Source organism: Talpa occidentalis, unplaced genomic scaffold (genome assembly GCF_014898055.3).
Source record: "Talpa occidentalis isolate TD23 unplaced genomic scaffold, MPIMG_talOcc4v2.1 talOcc4.2, whole genome shotgun sequence".
NCBI classification, from domain to species: Eukaryota; Metazoa; Chordata; class Mammalia; order Eulipotyphla; family Talpidae; genus Talpa; species Talpa occidentalis.
Window position 1 is genome coordinate 63,815,140 of NW_023602073.1, and position 24,351 is coordinate 63,839,490.

A 24,351-nucleotide genomic window follows, 5' to 3' on the forward strand; every position below is an offset into this window, starting at 1 on the left:
ATTCAGCAAGAGAAAATTAAATTTAAAATTTAGTTAAAATTAAACCAAGATGATTTTATCTATATTTATGAGTGCAAGAACCCCATACCAGGCCTCCCTGGTGGCACAAGGGGTTAAACACAGCTCTGTGACGCTGTCTGTGGCCTCTGCAGCATGAGTTCAATCCCTGGCCGGCCAGGGTCAACCCACATGGCACCGCAGACCTCTCCTGTCTCACCCGCTGCTCCCCTCAGCAGTGTATTTCAATCAATCCACCTGTTCTGCTCCCCACTCTGTCTCTGTGAATCCTCTCAGCCCCTGCATGTCTGGCCTGTACCCCAGTTCTTGTATGCATAAATAAATAAAAATCTTAAAAAAAAAACAATTCCATGCCAGTTTTATGCATCTCTAGAAAGTTAGGCTCTGACTATATCTACTTGCTTTTGGTGTTATACTTCCTATATTGGCTAGGATGTCCATAAATTGCTTTTATAGGCAGAAAGTAAATTAATTAAAATTGTATTCCTAGTGGTCCATGTGTCCAGCCCTCCACACCAAGGCCTTGGAGATGCACTACGGAGAACATAAGGCTCAGCTTCCCTCATCTAGAATCTCGGATCTTGTTAATGAGGTTGGACAAACCAAAGGCATTTGGTGATGGACAGAGGGTGGTGGTTGTGCTAGGCTGTGCTGAACAGAGCTTGCAGGTGTCAGGGACAAAGACATGACATCTAACAGGTCCCTGAGAACTCAGACAGGCAGGTACCTCATTAGTCTGGCCCAGACAAATCTTCAGGGAGGAAAGAGGATGTGGTGACCCCAGTGACAGTATCATCCCAACCAGAGGTAGGTTTGACACACAGGAGTGAACCCAGAATTTACAAGACTGACTGTTAAACTCTCAACTTGGACTGTCCAATACGATAGCCACCAGCTACAAGTGGCGACTGAGCACTAGAAATGTCATTTGTCAGAAGTGGCATGTATGTACTCTCTGAGTATCACACCAGATTTTGAAGATTTAGTATGAAACAAAAGAATGTCAAACATCTCTAGCATTATTACATTAATTAAATGTTGAGGTGAATTTTTTTTATTAAAGTAACATTGCATAATAACATTAGATAAGTTTCAGGTATAATAATCTTTTGAATATATTGGGTTAGGTAAAATATATTATTAAAATCAATCTTACCTATTTCTTTTTACTTTCAATGTAGCTACTAGAAAATTTTAAATTACATGAGGCTCACATTATATTTCTACTGGACAGTACTGGTGTAACTGTCCCCCAAAACTCAGGAACTCTCACCAAGGTAAAGAGAATCAGTCACAGAGCTGTTGTTTTGAATATCTCTCCCTTGTCAAAGAACAAAAGCCCAACCACAAGATCCAGAAGGAAGTTTTCAGTTTCCTGTAGTTTCAGACCCATATACAAATCTGCCCCAAGTGCCTTCTGCCAAGAGTCACTACTCTTCTTCCTTAGAGATGGTGTAGATGTCACCTCTTTCAGGAAGCCCTCTGTGACTCCACCCCTACCACTCCTCATGGTTGGATGGACTATCTCTGCTCCTGTTTACTCACTAGTCTCTTGCCTTAGAGCAGCAATGATGGTTCAATCATCTTCAGCATCTAATGCAGAGCCTGGCATGGAGCAGGCAGCTGTAATTGTGGAATACGAATCCTGCTTAGCCGAAGTGCCCACCACTTTGTTACCTCTGCATACAAGTTCCCTACCTCTGCATACAAATCCCTCTGCTTGGATTTTGACCTGAATAGTTGACATACTCACACCCCTAATCCCAGCTGTCCTGTCTTAAGACTCACATGCCTCTTAGTATCAAGAAGGAAGGGAGTAGGGCCTCCCTGGTGGCGCAGCGGTTGAGCGCTGGGTTGCGAACCTGCCCGCAGCCTCTGCAACGCTGGTTCAATCCCCGGCTGCTCCCCGGCCACCGGAGGAGGGTCCCACATGGCGCGCAGACCTCTCCTGCCGCCCGCTGCTCCCCTCAGCAGTGTACTTCGGTCCTTCTGCCTGCTCTGCTCCCCGCTCTGGCTCTGGTGAATTCTCTCACCCTCCCGCGCTTCTGACTGTACCCAGTGCATGTATAAACAAAAAACAAACAAACAAATAAATAAATAAACATGCCTCTATTAAAAAAAAAAAAAAAAAAGAAGGAAGGGAGTAAACAGAGAGTGAAACTGATGTCCACTTGGGCCAAGGCAAGTGGAGGGCCATTCTTTTTGACATCGTAGACCCTCAGACTCTAGAGCAGAATGGTACTCACCAGTGGAAGGAAGGTCAGCAGGGGCCGTACTCTCGGCCGAGCTTTCAATGTAGCTGTTCCACACTCACTCACTGTGTTAAACCGATTGTCTCCATAGTAGATCCCATCTGGAGGAGAAAAGTCAGGGGACACCATGAGCTGGAGTTCAAAGGCCAACTGAGTTTGCTCCATCCTGCAGGTCACAGTATGGAAAACCAGGCCCTGCAGTGGGTCCTTGTTTGACACAGTCTAGTGCCTCTCACACGACAAGAGCCTGAGGAAGGGGTGTGTGTTGATGCACCAACTGAAGTAGGACTAGGAAGGACTTGGGGTGGCTTCTCGGGGTCTCCTGCAGTGTTTCTGGGGCTTTTAGTCCCCAGCAGCCATTTCTCTCCTGGTACACCCCCTGCAGGTCTTGAGTTTTCGCCCCCACAGTTCTCCCTCCTTTTGCGCCCTGAGAGCTTGGCTAAAGCCCCAGCTAAAACTTATCTCTGAGAGAAGGAGAAAAACAAGTCAGCTTCTCTCAAGTGTTTGAATTTCTAATCTGGAACAAGCAGAGCACAGGAGGCCGCCTGGTGCCCTCACCTCCCCCCAGGCCTGTACCCTACCCTCTGTGCTTTTCTTACTCAAGATTTCCAAAGGCCCCAAACTACCAATGGTTATATGTATAATGCACCCTGAGGGCTGAGCACGAAGAGTGGGATAGCAGGACCCATATGACTGACTATGATTCCCAGCTCTGCCACTGACTGCATGGGTTGCTTATCCTTTCTGCACATCAGTTTTCCCATCCGTACAATGGGAGTGGTGGCGGTACCAATCTTCTAGGACGATGCCGAGGCATAAGTGTGGCCAGCACATTGTAAGTGCTCTTCAAAAACAGTCCCTCCCCTGGGGGAAGCCGAGATGAAGCGCTGCCACTTCCCTCAGTTACTGGGCCTGTGTTCCGGGCTGTTTCTCCAGTAGTGAAGAGGCTGTGAGGAGCCATTCATACTTTCTCAAGCAATCTCCCTCGTGACACTTAACACACATTGATAAGAATTTCACATCCTGTTCCAAGTTCCTGCTGTCAGCTCGCAGAGGCAGGGATCCCTGTGGGCCTCCTCCTCTGTCCCTCCCAAGCAAGAAGTGCTGCCATCCATTTAACATGGCAGGAACAACTGTCTTCTCTGGAGCCAAAATACCAAATAGTCAGAAATCTATGATCTTGAACGTGGAATTCATTATGATTACTTTCCCCTTGCATGTGACTTTAGAAGAAAATTACAAGTCAAATTGTTGTAGAGCAACCCCGATACAAAACGGGGTGCCTGACTGTGGGTCCTCACCCACGCGCTTAAAAGGACTTATCAATGTTCTACTGCAGGCACACGTGAAAGGTTAATAAAGGTTTATTTACAAGGGAAAGGGAAAGGAGGAAATGTACAGCTCTGAGAGAAAAGTGGGAGACAAAGTTTTAAATGAGTCCTACCCAATCTGCCCATCAAGAATCCCAAAATGGCGCTCTCAGAGTTGGCCGCCAGCCAGGAGCGGTGAAGCCAGGAGGCGAGCGATAGCCAGCCCCCCAAGGCCCACGTGTTTGGTTTTTATATCCAACCTGGCTGCCCAACTCCACCCTCAGGTCCCAGCCACCCTCCCTTGGTGGTGATGGGATTTGTCTTTCCCAATGTCTTGATGGCTTTAGTCTGGAGTGGGGGTGGAGTCCACAAAGCCTGTATGGAATTAACTCAGAACATCATTTCCCCCTAACAAAATGATGTATTCAAAAGACACCAGGTTTGTCGGGGAAGTCCAGGGGTCAAAATACAGCCACGGCCCTCTGGGCTTTGAAGGTGACGAGGAGGTTCCTGAGCGCACCCTGGCAGCTGGAAACAGAGCCCCTCCTGCTTTACCAGGCAGCCAGTCGGCCAGGACAATAAAGATTCTCCACTTCTTAAAAGTGGACCCAAAGGGCAAGTTCTCCTTGTGCTCCAAGTCCCTGGAAACTCCAGTTCCCCAAGTTGCCCAGCCATGGTTGCCAGGCTGGAGCCTGAGGCTGGAGACCAAGATGCCAGGGGCAGGGCTGGAGGGGTGGAGGAGAGGGAGGAGCTCTAAGAATGCAGATTTGGTTTAATCAGAAACAACAGAAGCGGAGATAAGTGGACATACCCAAGAGCTATCACTAAGACTCACCTAATTGTCTCCGGCTCTGAGAGTCTTTGGTTGACTCCAGTGTCTCCTGGGATATTCTCTACACAGTGCTGAGTGGATACCAAGGTCCTAGATCTGATGTGATATGGGCTGCGGGTGGGGTGGGGGTTGGCCCAAGGACTGAGAAGCATACTCCAAGGCAGAGACTCTGTCTAATGACTTCATTTAATCTCTGTTCTGATGCTGGGGCCAGGAGAAACTTAATGGCGACCATTATCGTGTGCCTAGGGACTTTAGAAATGAGCAAGCTGACGAGGAGACCACTGTCACAGTGTAATATAATAGACAAATCCTACTGAGCGATTTCAATGGACCAGGCGATATTCTAAGCATCCTATAAATTATTAACTCACTGAACTCTCAAGACAGTCCCAAGCATGGGTACAATCATTAGCCCTTTTTACAGATGAGGAAACTGATACATAGAAAGGTCAAACAACTTGCCCCAAGCCGCAAATAAGAGGTGAAGCTTGTTCTCTGTTCCAGGGTTGATCTCTGAGCCACAACAAACACTGCTCCCAAAGAATCCTAATCCTGATATCTACAGGACATGGGGGGAGGATGGGGGTATGAGGGGCAGGTATGCTATTTGCGGGCACAGGAAACTGGGTTCTAGCCAGGGTGCAGTGCTAGGGGCTGGGTGGGGGTAAGGAGTGGAGGGTGGAGGGGAGGTGAAGCAGCTTGTCTAAGGCCTTGCCTGGGCCAGGGCAGAGCCGGATACGCAGTGACTGGCTGACCCCCATGAGGCAGTTGGGCAGACACGCTAACCACCTCAGATTTCATGACTCAACCATGACTCTGAGGCACTGTTGTCTCAGTTGTTTAAAGCAGGGAAGCCCTTTCTAAGAATATAGTTGTTCTCCAGAAAACCTATGGAAGGGGAGAGGCTGGCGTCAAGGTGAGGCAGGGGTGGAAGACTCAGTTGGCTTGTGTCCCTGTGGGGCACCTCTGGGAAAACCAATTTCATTTCCCAGTTGTAAGAGGCATTTCTGGAAGTCAGAGAAATGTGATGACAGAGACGGAATGTGTGGTGTGAGAAAGCCTCAGTCAGCCACTGGTGACTATAAGAGTGTAGGGGGTGAGGACCAAGGGATGCAGGGGAACTCATGAGGCTGGAAAAGGCAAGAAAATAGTTTTTCCCCATATTTTGCTATTTTAATCTTAGCTCAGTGTGACCAGTGCCAGGTTTCTGACCTACAAAGCTGTAAGATAATAAATGTGTGTTGTTTTAAACAAGCAAACAAAAGGTGATGGTGGGACCTGACAGACACTCCCTGGGCCCCTCACACCTGGACTCAATTCTCTGTCTGTCAAGGCCACTGGGAGGTGAGGCAAGGGTGGCCACCACCACAATCTAGGTCCTCCAAAGATTTAAAATAAGGGCAGAAGGGCCTACCTGGTGGCGCAAGGGATTAAGTCTCAGCACTGTCAAACTATCACCAGCCACTGCAGCATGAGTTCAATCCCTCTCCAGGGAGCTACCCACATGGTGCAGCAGACCTCTCATGTCTCACCCGCTGCTGCACTCCGCAGTGTATCTCAGTAGATCTGCCTGTTATGCTCCCCACTGTGTCTCTGTTGAGCCTTTTTACATACCACCCCCCACTCCCCACACCTCTGGCTTATACCTCAGTTCTTGTATGCACACATAAATAAAAATAAATCTTTTTTTTTATAAGTTCAACAGGAATCTGTCCTCTTTTTTTTTTTTTTTAAAGATTTATTTATTTATTTATACAAGCACTGGGTACAGTCAGAAGCGTGGGAGGAGGAGAGAATTCACCAGAGCCAGAGTGGGGAGCAGAGCAGGCAGAAAGACCAAAGTACACTGCTGAGGGGAGCAGCGGGTGGCAGGAGAGGTCTGCACGCCATGTGGGATCCTCCTCCGGTAGCCGGGGAGCAGCCGGGGAGCAGCCAGGGGATCGAACCGGCGCTGCAGAGGCTGCGGGCAGGTTGAACCAGCGCTCAACTGCTGCGCCACCGGGGAGGCCCAATAAAAATAAATCTTCAGTGCATGTATAAACAAAACGAACAAACAAACAAATAAATAAATAAAACATGCCTCTAAAAAAAAATATATATATATTAAAAAAAATAAATAAAATAAATCTTCATTAAAAAAAAAAAAAATAAGGGCAGAGGTCTGATTTTCTAAGCCTCCAGGTCAAGGTCCAGGGCTAAACAGAAAGACAATAGAGTCCCATCTTAAGGATTTTCCTATGGAAGTAACTAAACTCTGGTCAGACCACAGTGTCCGGGGCAGTAGAATGGGACTTCCTGGGAAGCAGGCCATCTCAACTGAGGAGATGAAGGAGGCCAGGGCTGCCTCTTGAGGAAGGCAGAGACAGTGAGGAGGTGAAAGTGTGGTAGAGACGCCCTATGCTAGAATTTGTCCACGGTGAAACTCCCTGTGTCTGCCTTTCCCTTGACCTTTTCCCAGTGCAAGAGTCCTTAAGGATCTTGGAACTTTGGGCTTCCCATACAGACCAGAGAGGCAGGTAGCTGAGGAATATCCAGGTGGGATTCAGAAGGCAGGAAAATGCCACAGACCCAAAAACTTCCAGAGAAAGGAGGCAACTTTACAAGGCCCCTGGAGTGATCCCAGCAGCCAGGAAAGCTGGTTCTGAGCAAAGCCTGCGCCCCAGGCCGACCACAGCCCAGTGAAGATGCAAACTCAAGCATCTCTGGAAAATTTATCTTAAAAAATGCAGTGATGAAACAGGAAGGAATCTGGGTTTTCTTCCATTTATCCAAGCCTGATGATTAAAACAATCCCAATATCTCCCAAAATGAAATCCTCTTCATGACAGCATTGTACACAGGATTCCGTTAGATCTGGTTACTTTTCTTCCTCAAAGATCATCAGGGAATGAAGGCAGCTTTACCTTTATTTACACTTCTGCAAGGGTTTGCGCTCACATAAATACCATCTAAGATCCAAAAGCTTGATTTGGAAATTATTCTAGGTGCCACACCTGTTTCAGCAGGAAGTCTTCACCTGGATTTCAACCTGGGGATGTTGTCTTTGGCTTGAGGGGTATTTACACTGTAGCTGAGGCTACCTGGGCCAGTGCTCAGTCCCAGACCAGAGACACCTGCACAGGCCATAGCTCCTTGTCTGGGAGGGGAGCACAAGGGTGTAGGGTTGAGGTCACAAGTTTAGAGCCCAATTGAACTTAGGTTCCAGTCCCTGCTGCATCACTTATTAACTGTGGGCCTTCGGTGTATTTCTAGATCTCTCTGAGGTTGTTTCCTCATCTTTGTAAATGTAAGCAATGGTCTTTACTGGGTGGGTTGGTGTGAGGTTGAGATAAAGTGTGTAATCATACTTCCCTAAAGAGGAAATGCAAATGGCCAACAGCCACATGAAAAAATGTTCAGCATCACTTATAATCAGGGAAGTGCAAATCAAAACCACAAAAAGATACCACTTCACACTAGTGAGAATGGCCCATATTTAAAAAACTAACAACAACAAATGCCGATGAGGATGTGGAGAAAAAGGAACTCTCCTACATTGCTGGTGGGAATGCAAACTGGTCCAACCACTATGGAAAGTTGTGTAGAGGTTCCTCAAACTACTAAAAATGGAACTTCCATATGATCCAGCAATTCCACTTCTAGGACTATACCCAAAGGACACAAAAACACTAATTCAAAAGGAAATCCACACTCCAATGTTTATTGCAGCACTATTTACAATAGCTAAGATATGGAAACAACCTAAATGCCCCAAGACAGATGACTGGATCAAAAAATGTTGTCTATATACACAATGGAATACTATTCACCAGTCAAAGAAGATAAACTCATGCCATTTGCAGCAATATGGACGAAGATGGAAGGGATTATGCTCAGTAAAATAAGTCAGAAGGAAAAAGAAAAATATCAGATGGTTTCATTTATAGAAGGAACATAGGGAAACCATAACAAGGATCAAAAAAAAAAAAAAGACAAAACTAGCAGGCAAACTATAAATCTGAGACTGTTCAGCAGGGGAGGGGGAGGGAGAGGGAGCAAAACAGGGGAGAAAAGAGCACAAGAGACTATGGTGATGGTTCACAGGTGACTTGGTGGAGGGAATTTTATGGGGATTACACCTGAGAAGAGAAATTAAACATTATACAAAAATGAACAACAATGTAAAGAATATATAATTTTTTTAAAAAAAAGTGTATGTGTGATCAGTTAGCCCAGAGCCTAGCAGATTAATTGGTGTTCAATAATAGGGAAGGTTGGCAATTATAATCACTATCATGATCATCATTGCTCTCTCTCTCTCTCTTACCTCACTCTACCAAGGATTGGGGCTCTGAGCTCGAGCCAGGTCCCTTGCAAAATATGGTTGAAGACCAGCAGGAGGCAAGTGAATGAGAGCCAGCAGGAGGCAAGTGGCACTTTGCTCTCCTGTCAGGGAGAATTCTGAGTCCTGCTACCTGGGCTAGACTCTTTGTAGATAGGGAGACTGAGGCCCAGGATCACAGAGCAGAGGTGGTGCACAGAGGGCCCCAAACTTGCAGTTCAATTCTCCAGTCACGACGCAGTATCTTACACATGGTTTGCTCCTCCTCCTCAAAGAGACAGACCTGGCTTCTTCTGTTGGGTGGTGTGCGTATGTGCATATGTGCATGTGTGCATGTGTGCGTGTGTGCGTGTGTGCGTGCATGTGTGTGTGTTTGTGTGTTAAGTGGAGTGGGAATGACCAGCTCTGGGGGAACTGAGGGTGGATACAAGCATCTGCCTTGCTCCCAAGCCCAAAAAGTGGACCATCTCCTGGGGCCTTCAGCTTCCTTCTTCTCACAGTTCAGAGTTGGAAGCCTGGTAGATGCTTCTCTCTCCCCCACCCCCCAGCCCTAATGCTGCCTATAGACCTCCAAGGAAGATCAGGTGAGAAAGATTCACAGGACATTAACAATAAAAATATAAATGTCTAACTCTGGTAAACACAGACTACGAGTGAGGCACTATTCTGAGTGCTCACTCTCACAAACCTTTGAGGGAGGTGCTTGTATTATTCCTGATTTGCAGTTGACAAAACTGAGGCTCAGAGCAGTTAAGTCCACTGCCAGAGGTCCCACAGCTGTTGAGTAAGAGGGTCAGGATTCAAGCCCAGGCAATCTGACTGGAAAACCCAATTCCTCAGGTCAGAACCAGCACAGCAGGGGATTAGTGGAGGAACCCAGACTCTTCCTTCCACCTCCTATTTTTTTCAAAGCGAGACGGGAAAGTTGGTGAGGTTGTTAAGAGGAAAGCAAATGCATCCAGGAATCAGATCGGGGGTTATATCCAGCTCCTTCACATCATACCGGAGGACTTAGAAGTCCTTCTTAGACTCAGTTTCTCCACCTGACAAATGGGGTTAATTACTCCTATTTTGCAGGAAGTCTCCCAAAATCAGAGGAGGGAAAGAAGCTAACAGGGGTGAAAGGAAGGCTGGGGTAACTACGTGGGGCCCAAAATTACCAGGGACCTCCAAACAACCTCGTGAGTACTGGCTATGGGCCTAGTTAGATACCAGGGGCTCTGGAGGGTGGGGCTTTAGCTGGCTTTGAACCCAGAAAAACCCAGAACCCAAAAACAGACACCTCCCTCACCTCTACCCCACTGACTTGGGGCACCCAATCCTTCGCTACTAGAGGAACCCCAGCCTTTCAGGGAAGGTGGGGTGGCTGTAATGTGAATGTAACCCACAAATGGCTTTAATGAGTTCCTCCCTTGCTAATTAGCAGGTCCACATGACAGGAACCTGAAAAGGCCAGTCTGTCCCAACAAGCCCCAGCAGGCCTGACAGGAGTACCAGAGAGAGGCCTTTGTCCAAGGACAGAGGGGACACTGAAGGTTGGACTGGGCTGGAACACAGAGTAGAGGAGGAGGGAACACGGAGGGAGGCACCGCAGGGGTGGGGGCAGGAAGGGAAGAGCGGAGCCAGCGGGGCTTTGTGCCTCCTAGCTAGGAGGTGACTCAGGGAGTGGCCTCAGACCCACAGGAGGACCTGCCTGGGAAGTTGTCTGAAGGGCAGTCTCCCGCCATTGCAAACCTTCCGCATCTTACTGTGAGCTCAAGAAGGCCAAAGTGATTGTAGGCACTTTAATGTATGAGCTGAAATGACTGAGTCTTTCAACTGACTTGAGTCGTATGTGATATCTAGCATAGTGCCTGGTTCGATTAATAACTACTAATGATGATGATGTTGTTATTATTATTATTGCTATTAATTTACTGACTAGAAAAGAGGCGGCATCCCATAGCCTGTCTGCAGTGGTCAAGGGAAGGTCTGGCTTTCTGCATTTGAACTACAGAAACAAGAGGAGCTTATATAATGAGGCAACAAGGGTGTGTGTGTGTGTGTGTGTGTGTGTGTGTGTGTGTGTGTGTGTGTGTGTACTGAGTGTGTGTGTACTGAATAACCAGCAAATCACAGCACAGCTCCAGGGGACTGGAGTAAACAAAAGTCTCCTTCACACCCCTGCAAAGCACAGGTCAGTGGAGCCCGGATCTGGCCAGAAATAAGTGATCAGTTCCACGGCTTCTACCCTTTAACCTGGCCTGAGACATTAGGTCAGGGGACCCAGGAGCAGGGAACCAGCACCACCCTAGGGAGCTTTGGAGTTCCACTTTAGGAGCTGACCCATTCCCTAATGTTTATTTAGAATGCAAAGGAAGTCCTAAGGGGAAGGAGGTGCATCTGGGGAAGGAAACCCCAGCATTCTCAAATTTCCCTGCACAAAAGAATGGCCCAGGACTTGGTGAAAACACAGGCTCTCCCAGCTCCAGCCTAGGGATTCCGACTTTGAGTACTGGGGTTGGGCCCCCAGGAATATGCATTTTAAATAAATGTGCTTGTGGCAAATGTGATCCACATTTGGAAAAATAAGGCAAGAGAGTTTCCCAGGAAACAGGGAGTTCCATTGCTGGGGTGGGGTGGGGTGGCAGTAGAGAAAAAAACCTGGCTCAATTAATCCAAGAGGCAAGGGAAGAATCCAGAGGACTGGCAGCTTTGTCTGAGGCAGCCAGGTCCCTTATCTCAGGATTTGCAAAGATCCACATCTCAGCTTTCTCATGCATTTAAAAAACAATCCTGTGGCCTTTGAGACCCTTGCGTGGGATGGGGGGAGCCATAAGGCTTAATTACAATTGCAATTACATTACATGAAGCCCTCTTAATAGTTACTGGAATAAATCTTTGGGAAATTCTTTAAAGAAAAACTTACCCTTCACCACCTTCCTGTGACTATTTGCTTTTTACCTGCTGCACCCGGCCTACCCTGTGCAAACAGATTTTGACATGACTGCAGGCAGAGAGGGAGGGGTTAGTCTTCACTCCCTTCTATGTCTCTACATGGATTCTCCCCCCTGTAGCTCCTCAAAGAGTGTCAGACTCAGGGACCCATGGGACTCCAGCTCCCACCCCTGGAGACATTAACATGGCCTCTTCTTGCCTTCATTTCTCTGATCTACAGCAATGTTAGGGAAAGGAACTGAGGCAGGTAAGAGCAGAAGTGCTAGACACGAGCCAACAATAACAATAATTATAACGACGTAGACTTTTGACAATTTTTTTTTTCTATAAAGAACCAAAACTAGCAGGGCCTCCCTGGTGGCGCAAGGGGTTAAGCACAGCACTGTGAAACTATCAGCAGCCACTGGAGCATGAGTTCAATCCCTGGCCGGCCAGGGAGATACCCACATGGCGCAGCAGACCTCTCCTCTCTTGCCCGCTGCTCCCCTCAGCAGTGTATTTCAGTCAATCTGCCTGTTCTGTTCCCCACTCTGTCTCTGGTGAATCCTCTCACCCCCCCACACCTCTGGCCTGTAACTGCAGTTCTTGTATGCATAAACAAATACATCTTAAAAAAAAAAAACAACTAGTAAATATTTTTAGCTTTCTGGGCTACACAATCTCTGCTGCAGTTACTCTGCTAGTGTAGCAGGAGAACAGTCAGATATGTACCTGATGTAAATGATGGGCGTGGCTGAAATGTGATCTAATAAAACTTTATTTACAAAAACAGACCATGGGCCAGATTTGAGCCAGGATCACAATTTGCTAATTATTTGCATCTTTAATCTTTACTTTAGAATTTTTCTTTTTAGTACTCTTTACACCTCTGCTGTACACAAACCTCCAGTAGTCATCCTGTAGGCAGTCTGGACACCATCCCCATTTAACGGAAGAAGAAAATAAGGCCCAGTGTGTGGCCAAGCTCTCACATTTTTGACAGAGGCAGGACACCAAGGCAAATCTAGTGTCTCCTTCACATCACAGAATCCTAACACTGGCCACTCCCATCCTAACTCCAAGCATATGTCCTGTTCAGCAGGGAGCAGGACTTCGGCCACACCTACTCGCACTTTGGGGAACACCCCGGAAACACTGGAAGCCATCCTGCCAGGTGCACATTGTGCAGGGTGCAACCAGGCTGAGTCAGCTGAAGGACCAGCCCTGTCCTGGGGACTGGGGAGAGCTTCCTCCAGGGCTTCAGCCTTGCCCAGACTGGTGAAGGCAGCAGCTGACTGAGGGTGACAGGGCACCAAGCCCCCCATTTTCCTCACTGGACAGACAGAGCTCCAACAGCAACCTGTCAGTCCAGGCAAAAATGCAGAGAAGTGTCTAAGGCATGTCTGAAGTTTCCCTTAGGGAAGAAGTATGTGGGGATGAGGTGGAGGGATGGTCTCAAAACAGATGGCCCTCAAGTCAAATTCCTCCTTGGACCACCTTCACATTGTCAAGTCAGCAAGCTGGCTAATGAAAGTGTGGTCTTTGGAGCTCAGCTGCCTGGGTTTAAATATTAGCTCTGCCTCATGACAGAAATTTTGGATAATGAATATAAAAAACTAAATAGTGATGTTGCACAACTCTGTATGTCTACTAAAAATTCACTCAAGTGTACTTTTAAAGTCCTGGTTTGGCCATTTAAAGCTGTGTGACCTTGACTATGTTACTCACCCTCTCTGTGCCTCCATCTCCTCATCAACCAAGTGGAAATGGCTATAGTAATAGCATCTATAGGCTAGATAAGGAGTCAATGACTCAACATGAAGACTTGAGAACGGTAACTTGCGTCTAAGAAGGGGTCAATAAGTGTTGGCTACGAAGGCAAGGAGAGGTGTTCAGGTCTTACAGTTATACGACGGCACATGTGTGTTTGTAGATTCCTAAACCATGCCTTCAAACTATCCTGTGCCTCCAGACTATGCTTTTGGTGTGGGCTTAGCCAGGAATAATCTTTCCTCTCAGTAAAAGCATGCTCTGATTCACTCAGAAATATGCTCTCTTCTCTGCTCCTTATACATTCCATCTTTTATAGCAAAGGTTCAGAAAAGGCTCAATGGCATACAGTTATCTCTGTTCACCCCCTGGTCAGTGACCCTTGGGCCTGGGAGAGGTACCAGCTTGTTCATCCTGCTCCTGTCCAGGGGCCTTGTATCCCAAAGGCTGACAACTTTGGTGCCAACATGAACCCAACAGCAGGGGCCAAGGTTATAACATCATCTAGGGTCCTAGCACAGTGGCTATAAAGGTTCATAAGGGTAGTATGCTGACGATGAAGGCAGGCAAGCTAATCCATGATGGGTGACCCTCCTTGGACCCAGAACCTCAGATCATACACAAAAAGTGAATTCCTGTCCTGGCCTCCATCCCCCAGCTGTAGGGGGTAAAAGATGCAGTTATATCACCCATAGGGTTTTCAGATGCCTGTAGAGATAGACCACCCTGACCCAGAGGCAGGCAGCAGCTAGAGGTCAAGAGAGACTACCCTGGACTCCACTATCTCATATTGGGCTCCTGGGTCTGAACCCATAGACACAGAGTTCACAGACCTGGTAAGGGCTTGTGACCCCCATATGTGACTTGGTGTCTGGCACAGGTTGGATCCTGCTAGTAGTGGCTCCTGTTGAATTTTCCTGGGTCTCACCTGTGTAGAATCAAGTGTGTGGGCACCCAGAGAGAAAGGAGTCCCCTCTCTTTGCCTATGAAACTGCCGTGTGAAGACACAGGGCCAGGAGAGGCCAGGGACCTAGGACTAGGGAGAACAGGCAGCGGAGAGTGGTGAGGGAGAAAGTTGGAGGGACCACCCTCAATCCCTCAGTTGCAGGGAGCACTTCTCACTCTGACCGAACAGGACTGGAGGGGCGGGGGTACTGCAAATATCAGGAAGATTTTTCTGGCAACAATAACACAAACATAACTTCCACGGGGGAGGGAAAATAAACACAACTCGATACAGGAACCAGGGTCAGGCGCGGGAGGGCCCCGCCAGATTCTCGGATCTGGTTTTGGGGAGGGTCTCCTGCTTCCCTGCACCTCCCCCTACCTCCACGCACCCCACCCCACTCCCCCTTTGCCAGCGACTCCCAGGTGCGGCTCCGCCTCCCCTTCCCGGCAGCTCCCCGCCGGCCAGCTCGCAGGTTCCAACGTGTTCCTTCCCCTGCGCGCCTTGCCGGGTCTCCCGCCTGCCCAGCGGCGCGCAACCGCCCGAGTCCGGGAGGGAGCCTCCCCCGGGCGCGGGGGCGGGAGCCCAGCCCGGCCGCCTAGCGCCCCCTCTTCTGCCCCACGCGCACTTACCGAAATCCCTGCTCCCCTCCTCCGGGGCCTCTTGGGTGAAAATCCACGGGGGGTTGGTGGCGTAGAGGGAGGTGGTGGCAGGGTTGGCATGCTTCTTGCCGAAGAGTTTGCTGAAGGTGCCCTGCACCGTCTGGTTCTTTTTCATGCTGCCGCAGGCCCGCGGGCGCCGACCGAGGGCTTTTCGACCCTCGCCCTCTGTGTCCCGGACTGAACTCCACACGGTCTCCCGGGGGCTCTACCAGGCCATGCCCCCCAGTGCTCCCCGCCCGCGCACCGGCCAACAGGTGCTGCGGGCGCCGCCGCTCGCCGGGAAGTGCGAGCTACCTGGACAGGTAAGAGGCTGCCGCTGAGCCCCGGCCCCGCCCCGCGGCCGCCACAGCCGCTGCCGCCCCGCCGCCCAACTCCCCCGGCCGCATTCCTGCCTGCCTCCTTCCACAACAGGCCATTGTTGGCACGGCCGGTGGGCTGGGGACCTCGCCCAGCCCACGCCCAGCCTGGAAGACCAGCCCCCCCACGCCCCCAACCCCGCTCCGGGTCTCCTCCGGGCCCTCCTCCTGCACCCCGCTTCTCCCCGCGAAGGGAGGAGGCCGGCGAGCTCCCTACTTCGAAGGCGGTTCATGACCAGGGCAATGTGGGAACTGGGGGATCGCCGCCTGCGCCCCTCGCTGGGGAATGGCTGGGCCAAGCCAGTTGGAGCGCGCGGTGGGCCCCTAAAGAATGTGGGCCAGGGGTCTTCAATGGATATCAAGAGATGTCCATAGACAAAAAACGGTAGAGGCGGGAAGGGATAACAAGCTGGGATACCCATCTGATGACAAAAGTGGAAATTAATTGACGAGTTCCAAAGAGAAATAGGATGACCAAATCTCGGCCTCTTTTGATTCATCAAATCCTTTTTCCCCTGTAAAGTGAAATAAATATGATTTTTAAAAACTCAGATGGGCGGAGCCCACTTAAGATTCCATTCACTCCATCAGAGGCCCCTCCGAACTCATCTGGGGGTGACCAGAAGACCCCATCAGATGAGAACCTGGATGCTGGTGGGAGAGGGCCAGGCCAAGGGGTCCGATTTTGATATTTCTGGGCAGTAGGAATGAAAGGCGGGTACAGGGGTGATCTGAAGGGGCAGCCTTAGCCATAATTCCCCTTCTCTTTCTCCCATAGTTGCCAGTGTATCTCACTTTGTGCCCAAGGCATTTCCCCCAGCTTTTCATTTTGAAAAATTTAACACTAATAAAATGACCCGGGTATACCCCCTTCTCCTTGATTCACCAATTGTTAACATGTTGTCACATTGCAAGCTCCTGCTCCCTCTTTTCAGACACACTTTAATACTCCCATATCCACCGCCTAAGACCTTCTCTTAAATGACCACAATATAGTTACCACACTCAAGATATTTAATATCAACGTATTATTATCATCTGATATACATACTTCATTTTAACATTTTCCCAATTATCCCCCAAAATGTCATTTTAGTTTATTTTTCCAATCAAGATTCACACATCACATTTGCTTGTCATGCCCCTTTAATCTTTAATTTGATACTGTGTCCTGCTTTTTGTTTGTTTTTCATGGCATTGATGTTTTTTGAAAAGTCCTCTTTATTTGTCCCAGCTTCATGGGTCAAGTTGAGTGGACTTTCAGGGCTGGTGGCTGTGAGGTCATAGTTTTCCTGCCAGGAGGGGAGGACTGGAGGACTAATGGGGGATGGAGAGAAAACTTCTTAAAAAAAACTGTGTTCCCCAAATTCTTCTCATTGGAGATACAACTGTGACCCACTCTGTCCCACCTCCAAGGCTACCTGCTCCCAAGGTCTTCCTGGAACCAATAATTCCTCTTCATTCAAGGAATATTTGTGTGTGGAGTTTCCTCCAGAGCTGTGCTGAGAGTTTGGGTACTTGGGGACTATAAAAAATTTATTGTTTCTTGTTTCTGCCATACAGGATCATGGGGTCTCATTGGGGAGATAAGGTTTGTATGAGTCAAAGCGATGACTAAGTATAGAACAGTGATTGCTGTTCACTAATAGGCACAGCAGGAATTCGGAGGAAGGGAGGTTAGTGTGGGTTGGAGAAGTCCAGGAAGGCTTCTTGGAAGAATTAAAACTTGAGCTGGCCCATGATGGATGACAAAGAGGTTCATAGGGAAGGGAAGGAGCCCATTTTAGGGCATGTGCACATACCACACCATCCACCCCTCCACCTACCCTGTTTCCATATCATGGTCCTCCTCCCACTGTTCACCTGGGAAAAACACAGAGAACCCTCAGATGCCATCATACCCTGGGTCACGGGCAGCAGATGTTCAGGTATGAGGCAGAGATAAGGGCATCTTCCCTGGAGACCTCCAAGGCTGCAGTCCCTCCCACCTTGGGAAGTCTTGAGCTCTTACACCCAGAACAAGACCCAGTAGAACCATCACTGAGGGGCTCCATTCACCTGCAATTTATTTTTATTTTTTTAGATTTTTAAAATTTATTTATACATACAAGAACTAGGGTGCAAGCCAGAGGTGCAGGGGGTGAGAGGATTCACCAGAGACAAGAGTGGGGAGCAGAACAAGCAGATCTACTGAAATACACTGCTGAGGGGAGCAGCAGGTGAGACAGGAGAGGTCTGCTGAGCCATGTGGGTCACCTCCCTGGCCAGGGATCAAACTCAGGCCACAGTGGCTGGTGATAACTTGATAGCTCTGATACTTTAACCTCTGCACCACCAGGAGGCCCCTCACCTGCAATATCTACTCTCTAGCCAATATTCTGAGAACTGCTCTGTGCCTAACCCTGGACTTGAAGGCTCAGAGAAGTCAAAGACATGGATCCTGATTCTAGTGCTTTAGTCTGTTTGGGGAGCCAGGGAGAGATGAAGAGTGGGGAGGTAAATGAGGAGTAGGAGATGGGACAGATTCAGGAAGGACCATCAAGGTTGGCCAGAGGATCTGTGGAGGGCCCAAAGGAGGTATGAAAGCCAATTCAGGGGCTCAGAATGGTGAAGCTGGGAATTGGGGGGGTTGGAGAGAGGTTGCAGGAAGGCCGCCCAGGGTGTGGCGGGCTAATGAGATGAGAAACCCAAATTGTCCACCTGGAGATGACTGGTTGAACAGATGATGGCATGAGTCAGCCAACTCTGTCCAGTTATCTCTAAGATAAACTCATTTCATTTTTATTTCTTTTTAATTGAGGTCATTTTTGGACACCCCCATCAGCATTGCCACCGCAGTGCACCACCAACTCACCCACGGTCCTCTGCCATAGTCCATTGTGCTCTTCCCTCTCACTCCTCCACCCCCCCAAGATAAACTCTTTTTAAAAAAAGATTTATTTATTTATGCATACAAAAGCTGGGGTGTAAGCCAGAGGCACAGGGGGGTGAGAGGATTCACCAGAGACAGAGTGGGGAGCAGAACAGTGGGTCTAGTGAAATACATTGCTGAGGGGAGCAGTGGGCAAGACAGGAGAGGTCTGCTGCTGGCTGGGGATCGAACTCATGCTGCAGAGGCTGCTGATAGCCTCACAGTGCTGAGACTTAACCCCTTGCGCCACCAGGGAGGCCCTCCTCTTTTTTTTTAAGTGAGTTAGAAATGAAGCTTTATTGTATGTGAAAGCACACTCTTGAGAGAGAGTGCGGGCAAATTCAGAGGAGAATCATGTCCAAGATAAGCTCTTGACGGAACTGGGGTGTGTTGTGTGCTAACATTTGGGTTGGGGGTGGGGAGAAGGCAGGGAAAGTGTGACCTTGCTTGTATTGCCACAAAGAAACTTTGGAAAGACATATAAGAAACTAATAAAAGTGGTTACTGGGGGTGAAGGTGGGGGAACTGTGCAAATAGGAGCATAGGAGTGGAGGGAGATTTTTCACTGAATGACTTTTTAATTTTCAACCATGTAAATAAGTGAATTTGCTGTTTGAAAGTTGAAGAAAAAGTAACGAGGCAGGGAATTTAGTCTAGAAATATGGTCCATGAAACAGAGGTATCTGTATCCCCTGGGTTCTTACTAGATATACAGAATTTCTGGTACCATCCAGATGCTAGACATCCTCTTGGGCCTCTGTTTGTTAGTCTGTAAAACAAACTGTTAACTTAAGTTCGTTATAAAATTCAGTGAGCTGATGGGTTAAGGTGCCGAGCAGAGCATCTGTGTTTGAAGAGATCCCCAAGTGACTCAGGTGCACGTTAAGGTTTGAAACACTCTGGCCTAGTCAGAACCACTAGGAGCAGGCACCAGTGACGGTAGGGCAGGGCGACTGGTAACAGCTGCGTTTCAAGGATGGTCATCTAACAGCTGGATGCAGGGCAGATGGGAAAGAGAAAGTGCAGACTGGCTGGCTAAGGGAAGCCACTTAATCCATAGGCCAACTGCTTAATCAATTTGATAATGATGCAAACAGGAGGGGATGGAGCAAGGCTTGTACACTGGTGGTAGAAATAGAAAAAGCAGGGCCTCCCTGGTGGCGCAAGGGGTTAAGATGCAACCTATGAAGCTATCTGCAGCCACTGCAGCATGAGTTCGAGCCCCAGCCAGGGAGCTACCCACATGGTGCAGCAGACCTCTCCTGTCCCACCTGCTGCTCCCCTCAACAGTGTGTTTCAGTCAATTCACCTGTTCTGTTCCCCAATCTCTTTCTGGTGAATCCTCTCACCCCCACACCTCTGGCCTGTACCCCAGTTCTTGTATGCATAAATAAATACATCTTTTTTAAAAAAGAAATAGAAAGAGCAAATTTGTTAGTTTATGGACACTTCTTAGGAAGAAAGGAAAGGCTTGGCAAACAGCTTGCATCCAGAGGAAGTAAAAATACTCTGAGCCAGTTTCCTCCCCTGTAGCAAGTGGGTAGTTAACAGTACCCTCTCCTAGGGTAGTTACGAAGATCAGATAATGGATGGGAAGTGCCCAGCACAAGGACTGGCAAACAGAGGCAGGCTTGGGTGTTTGTTCATTTCTCCCCTCCCTCACTCATCAGTCCCCTTAATTTTGGGGTTTTGAATTTTTAAATTTTTTTAAAAGATTTATTTATTTATTTATACAAGCACTGGGTACAGTCAGAAGCGCTGGAGGGTGAGAGAATTCACCAGAGCCAGAGGGGAGAGCAGAGCAGGCAGACTGACAAAATATACTGCTGAGGGGAGCAGTGGGCAGCAGGAGAGGTCTGTCTGCGCGCCATGTGGGACCCTGCTATGTGGCAGCCAGCCGGGATCGAACCAGTGCTGCAGAGGCTGTGGGCAGCTTCGCAGCCCAGCGCTCAATTGCTGAGCCACCAGGGGAGGCCCAACTTTGGGGTTTTGGTTGGAAAAAAGTTGATATGGGTGACCCATGGATACCAGAAGTGCTGACATTGTAGAGTCTAGATGTCGGGATATCCCTGCCTTTTGACCATCCATTTTACCTCAGTTTCACCCCCCATGTTGGGGGTGGGCATAGGGGGAGTCTCTGCAAGGCCCAGGTTTAGCAGTGAGCAGCGCTCCCACCCCCACCCCCAGTTTCTCTCTGGCAGCCTGGCAGCTTCTGAGATGGGATTCCCTGGGTCAGGGTCAAAACCTAATTCTCTCTCCAGCTCAGCACCCCATAGTATTGCTGCCTGACCCCCTCTCCATCTAACAACACCTTACCCCTCTCCCCCAGTAAAAGAAACAGCTAAATAATAGGTTCCTCTCAAAACAGTCAAAAGCCCATACCTGTAATTAAATCTTGGCTCAGTCATTACTTAGTAACCTCCATGAGCCAAAAGCCAACTTTACTGGCCTGTTCTGGAATGTGGGATAAAATTGGGGCCCGGAAATTGCAGTCACCCCAGAGATCCAGCCAGCCCTTTGTCAAGTTTGTGGTGTTCTCTCCGACAAAGCCACACCCTCCTGGCTGGGAGGGCACGCTCTAAACCTGGTAGGGCAGCTGAGAAGTCTCGCGTCACCTTCATCCCACCCCAGATAGCTGCAGCTAGTTCTCTAGGAGCAAAAGTCACCCAATGTCAACATAGCCCCATGTGATATTGAGCGGCAGATCATTTTGCCTGACCTCTTGTTTCAGGGGAGACGCTTTAGGCCAGAATAGTTCCTGAAACTTTGTTGGGCTGCAGGAGAGTGGGCTTGCTTCTCTGTAGTCCTCTGGGTTGGGTGGGTACCAGGGGATATAGTGGGGCCAAGAGGAGTCTGGCTAATAAGGACTCCTACACCCTGAGGGGGGCTTAGAGAAGGGTATTACCTGATGCCTGAGAGTGGGAGATCTCAGGTCCAGCCCTGGGTGGGGGGTGGTATGTTTAGGGTGCTGGGAAGAGACTCCTTTCCTTTTGTAGCCATTGGCTCTGTTGATGGGACCCTGGCATCATGGGAAAGATCCTTGCAGGGTAGTAGTTTTGTATCCTGATTCTACTGCTTATCAAGGGTCTGAACTTGATAGAGCTACCACCTTCCTGACTCTCAGTTTGTTCATTTAAGAGACCATGGAAGTGATGTTATTGCAGTGTGGTTTGTGGGGAAAGGGATTGGAGGCACCTGGGGTTCTACCCCTGGGGGAGTAGGGAGGTTAGATGTGTGTGCATTACACAGCAATCAGAAGCAAGGAGCTAGAGGCTTGTATGGCAACACGGTTTTTAAAGACATCAGGGAGCAATCAAAGCAAACAACAGAATGAGATCTAGCACACACAATGCCACTTATGCAAATAAAAACTACCTGCATACAAAACAACAATATATATTTTGCAAGAACACATATGAACAAGATACTCATTATACACAGTAGAATGGTTGCCTCTGGCTGGGGTGGGTGGTGGATGTGGTTGGAGAAATACAGATAAAGGGGCGAGATTAATACAAGAGAGGAGGCCTTCATGACCAATGAAGATAATGCATCATGAAACCAGGTATGTGAATAAGACAGCCTTGTGTACTTGAAGTCCAACAAAGGAAAAAGTAAGGATCAGAGAGGTTAAGGAATTTGTTCAAGTCACACAGCAGGTAAGAGGGTGGAAATGATGTTCAAATAACAGGCCTTATGGCAAGATGGTAGCAGGACACTTGAAACCATGTGCTGCACATTTCAATAATAGAGAAGACAGGAGGGTGGAGGCTGTGTATATGTGTGGTGTGAGGTATGGGGGTGGTTGCTGGATCTTCCTGTGCCACTAAACCAGCCCGGAGACTCACCCCCAAACACCCACTGAGTTTTTTGGCGTATAGATCACTGTCATTACCTTCTAGGAAATTTGGTGATATATACCATGAGATCATTCCTGGACTGTGGCAAAGCACTTAGAGAATGGGGGGCTTTCAGGAGGCAGGTCTGAATCAGAATCCTCTGGAGTTTAGAAATAATAACAATATAACTCATAGCATCTACCCCGCAGCAGGCTCTGCTCTTGGCTCTCCTAGTCCTCACCAGGAGCCTTCCAGGTAATTTCTGTTATCACTTAGGGATTAAGGTACAAAGAAGTTTAGCAACTTGTGCAAATCACATAGTTAAAGCAGAGCTGGGCTTTGAACCGAGGCAGGTTGGGTTGAAAGACCATGATATGAACCATTTTTCCAATTTACAACTGAAACAAGACAGACATGTCTTGACTGGCTAGGCCTTCCTAAAAGAGGTCTCTCAGGCCTTGGCCCTCTGGAGGTTCCCACAGTGAAGGTGGCACAGCCTGGGCTGGGAACACTCCTGACAGGGCCCAGTCCTATGGTCCATCAAGGACCTCTGCTGAGGGCCTCAGGATGTGATTCAACTCTCCCTCCTTCAAATGGAGGGACCCAATAGCCTCAGCTGCCCACACAAGGAGACTGAGGCCCAGAGAGGAGATGGGACTGTGTCAGGTCCCCTGGATCGCCTGGCAACCAGCCAGCACCTCACCCCCTTGCCTGAAACAAAGTGTAATGTATGCAAAGTCTTGATGCCCTGCTTCCCCAAGCCCTCATCAATTCTGGCTCCCTCCTGACAGCTCCTTTAGGACCCAGAATGGGAGCTAGGTCATTTTCCCCAGAGTCAGAGATTCTGGCCTCTCCATCCAGAATCCATGTTCCCACCTTCCTTCCCTCTCCCAAGCAAGATAGCATCGTCCCGGAGTGCTTAGAGATCAGGGGATTAGAGTCTCCGGTAGGGCAAGCCCTGATTGCTGCTCCTCCTTCTCCCTCTTCCCTGCCAACCTCCTCAGAAATTAGAGGTCATTACATCTGGGTGTGAGATCTGAGCAGAGCACACAAGTCATCAACACCTCAACTTCCGATCTGTGGGCCCCAAAGTCCACCCCACAACCAACTGTCAGTGCTGACACAGTGCCATAAAGGAAACAAGTCTTGGGCCCAGCCCAACCTCTGCAGCAGAGGGAAAGAAGTCGCCAGCTTTCTCTCTCCCCCTTGCTGCTTCCCTCCCCATCACCAGGGAGAAGCACAGGTCACCCCTACATGTGAGATTTCTGATGTGTGGTCCTGGAAGGTGCCCACCAAGACTGGTGTTGGGGAGATGGGCTCTTAGGGAGGGGGGAAGTGTCCAGGTTTTAAAGATGGAGACAGGACAGCCCGTTCAGTCACTCACCAACAATCCAATTACCCACCCATACATAATAATAGCCAATATTATTGAGTGCTTACTCTGGGCCAGGCTTGTCCTAAGTGCTTTGCACAGCCTCATTAGGTAGGAACCTTTAGTCCACATACTTTGCAGAGGAGCCAATAGACATATGGAGATGTCGATTACTTGTCTAAGACCACACAACTAGTAAAATGGTAGAGCCAGGATTCGAGCTCAAGGAGTCTCATTCCAGGGCCTGCAACCCCATCCTCCATGGCACAACCCTAAGCCTCCATCCATCTGGCCATTTTGTCCATCCAGTCACCCATAGTGACCCCACCTAGCCACTTGTCTATCCACCTAGACTCCATCTCTTTATCTCCTAACCTCTTGTTTGAAGAGGGCCAGGAAGCAGCATGTGCAAAGGCTCAGAGGGGAGAGAACAGGGCATGTAAACGAAATTAGCTGTGGCATAAAATGAGAAAAAACATAAAATGAGAAAAGAAACAAGAGATGGGATGAAGACGGCCCAAATAAGGAAGGTATGCCTGCCATGTGTCTATTCACACTCCTGTCTGTCTACCTGTTCTCCCACGGCTCTGTCCATCCACCCATCCCTGCTCCATACATCCACCCATCATCTCTGTAATTTGGAGGGGCATTGGCTTGATACACTTCCTCCCTGCCAGGACTTTCTATGACATGTTTCCTATGGTATTAGGATTTCTGGAGGTACCTGAAATAACCAGAATGATTTCCTCCTCTCCACTCACCCCACTACCTGCAGGTCACTTGTCCTGGGAATTCACCTGAGTCCTGCCCCCTGCATCTCCTAGGAGGACAGAGGAATTGTAT

General features: G+C 48.8%; 1 protein-coding gene and 1 long non-coding RNA gene across 2 annotated transcripts in view; both read right to left on the reverse strand.

Moving 5' to 3' along the window:
• CUNH6orf132 (chromosome unknown C6orf132 homolog) overlaps window positions 1-15,238 on the reverse strand; it is a 35,343-nt gene extending 20,105 nt beyond the window's left edge. The window contains exons 1-2 of the mRNA XM_037519715.1: window positions 15,001-15,238; window positions 2,265-2,371 (exon numbers count right to left, since the gene is read on the reverse strand). Coding sequence (XP_037375612.1) covers window positions 2,265-2,371; window positions 15,001-15,145 — 252 coding nt within the window. The 5' untranslated portion in view covers window positions 15,146-15,238. The remainder of the gene's footprint in view (window positions 1-2,264; window positions 2,372-15,000) is intronic.
• Window positions 15,239-16,343: 1,105 nt separating this feature from the next.
• On the reverse strand, window positions 16,344-24,336 carry LOC119252463 (uncharacterized). The gene is made up of 3 exons (XR_005126824.2): window positions 24,233-24,336; window positions 17,213-17,249; window positions 16,344-16,703 (listed from the first exon to the last, which is right to left on the reverse strand). It is a non-coding gene; the product is annotated as an uncharacterized LOC119252463 (long non-coding RNA).
• Between the last annotated feature and the right edge of the window lie 15 nt (window positions 24,337-24,351).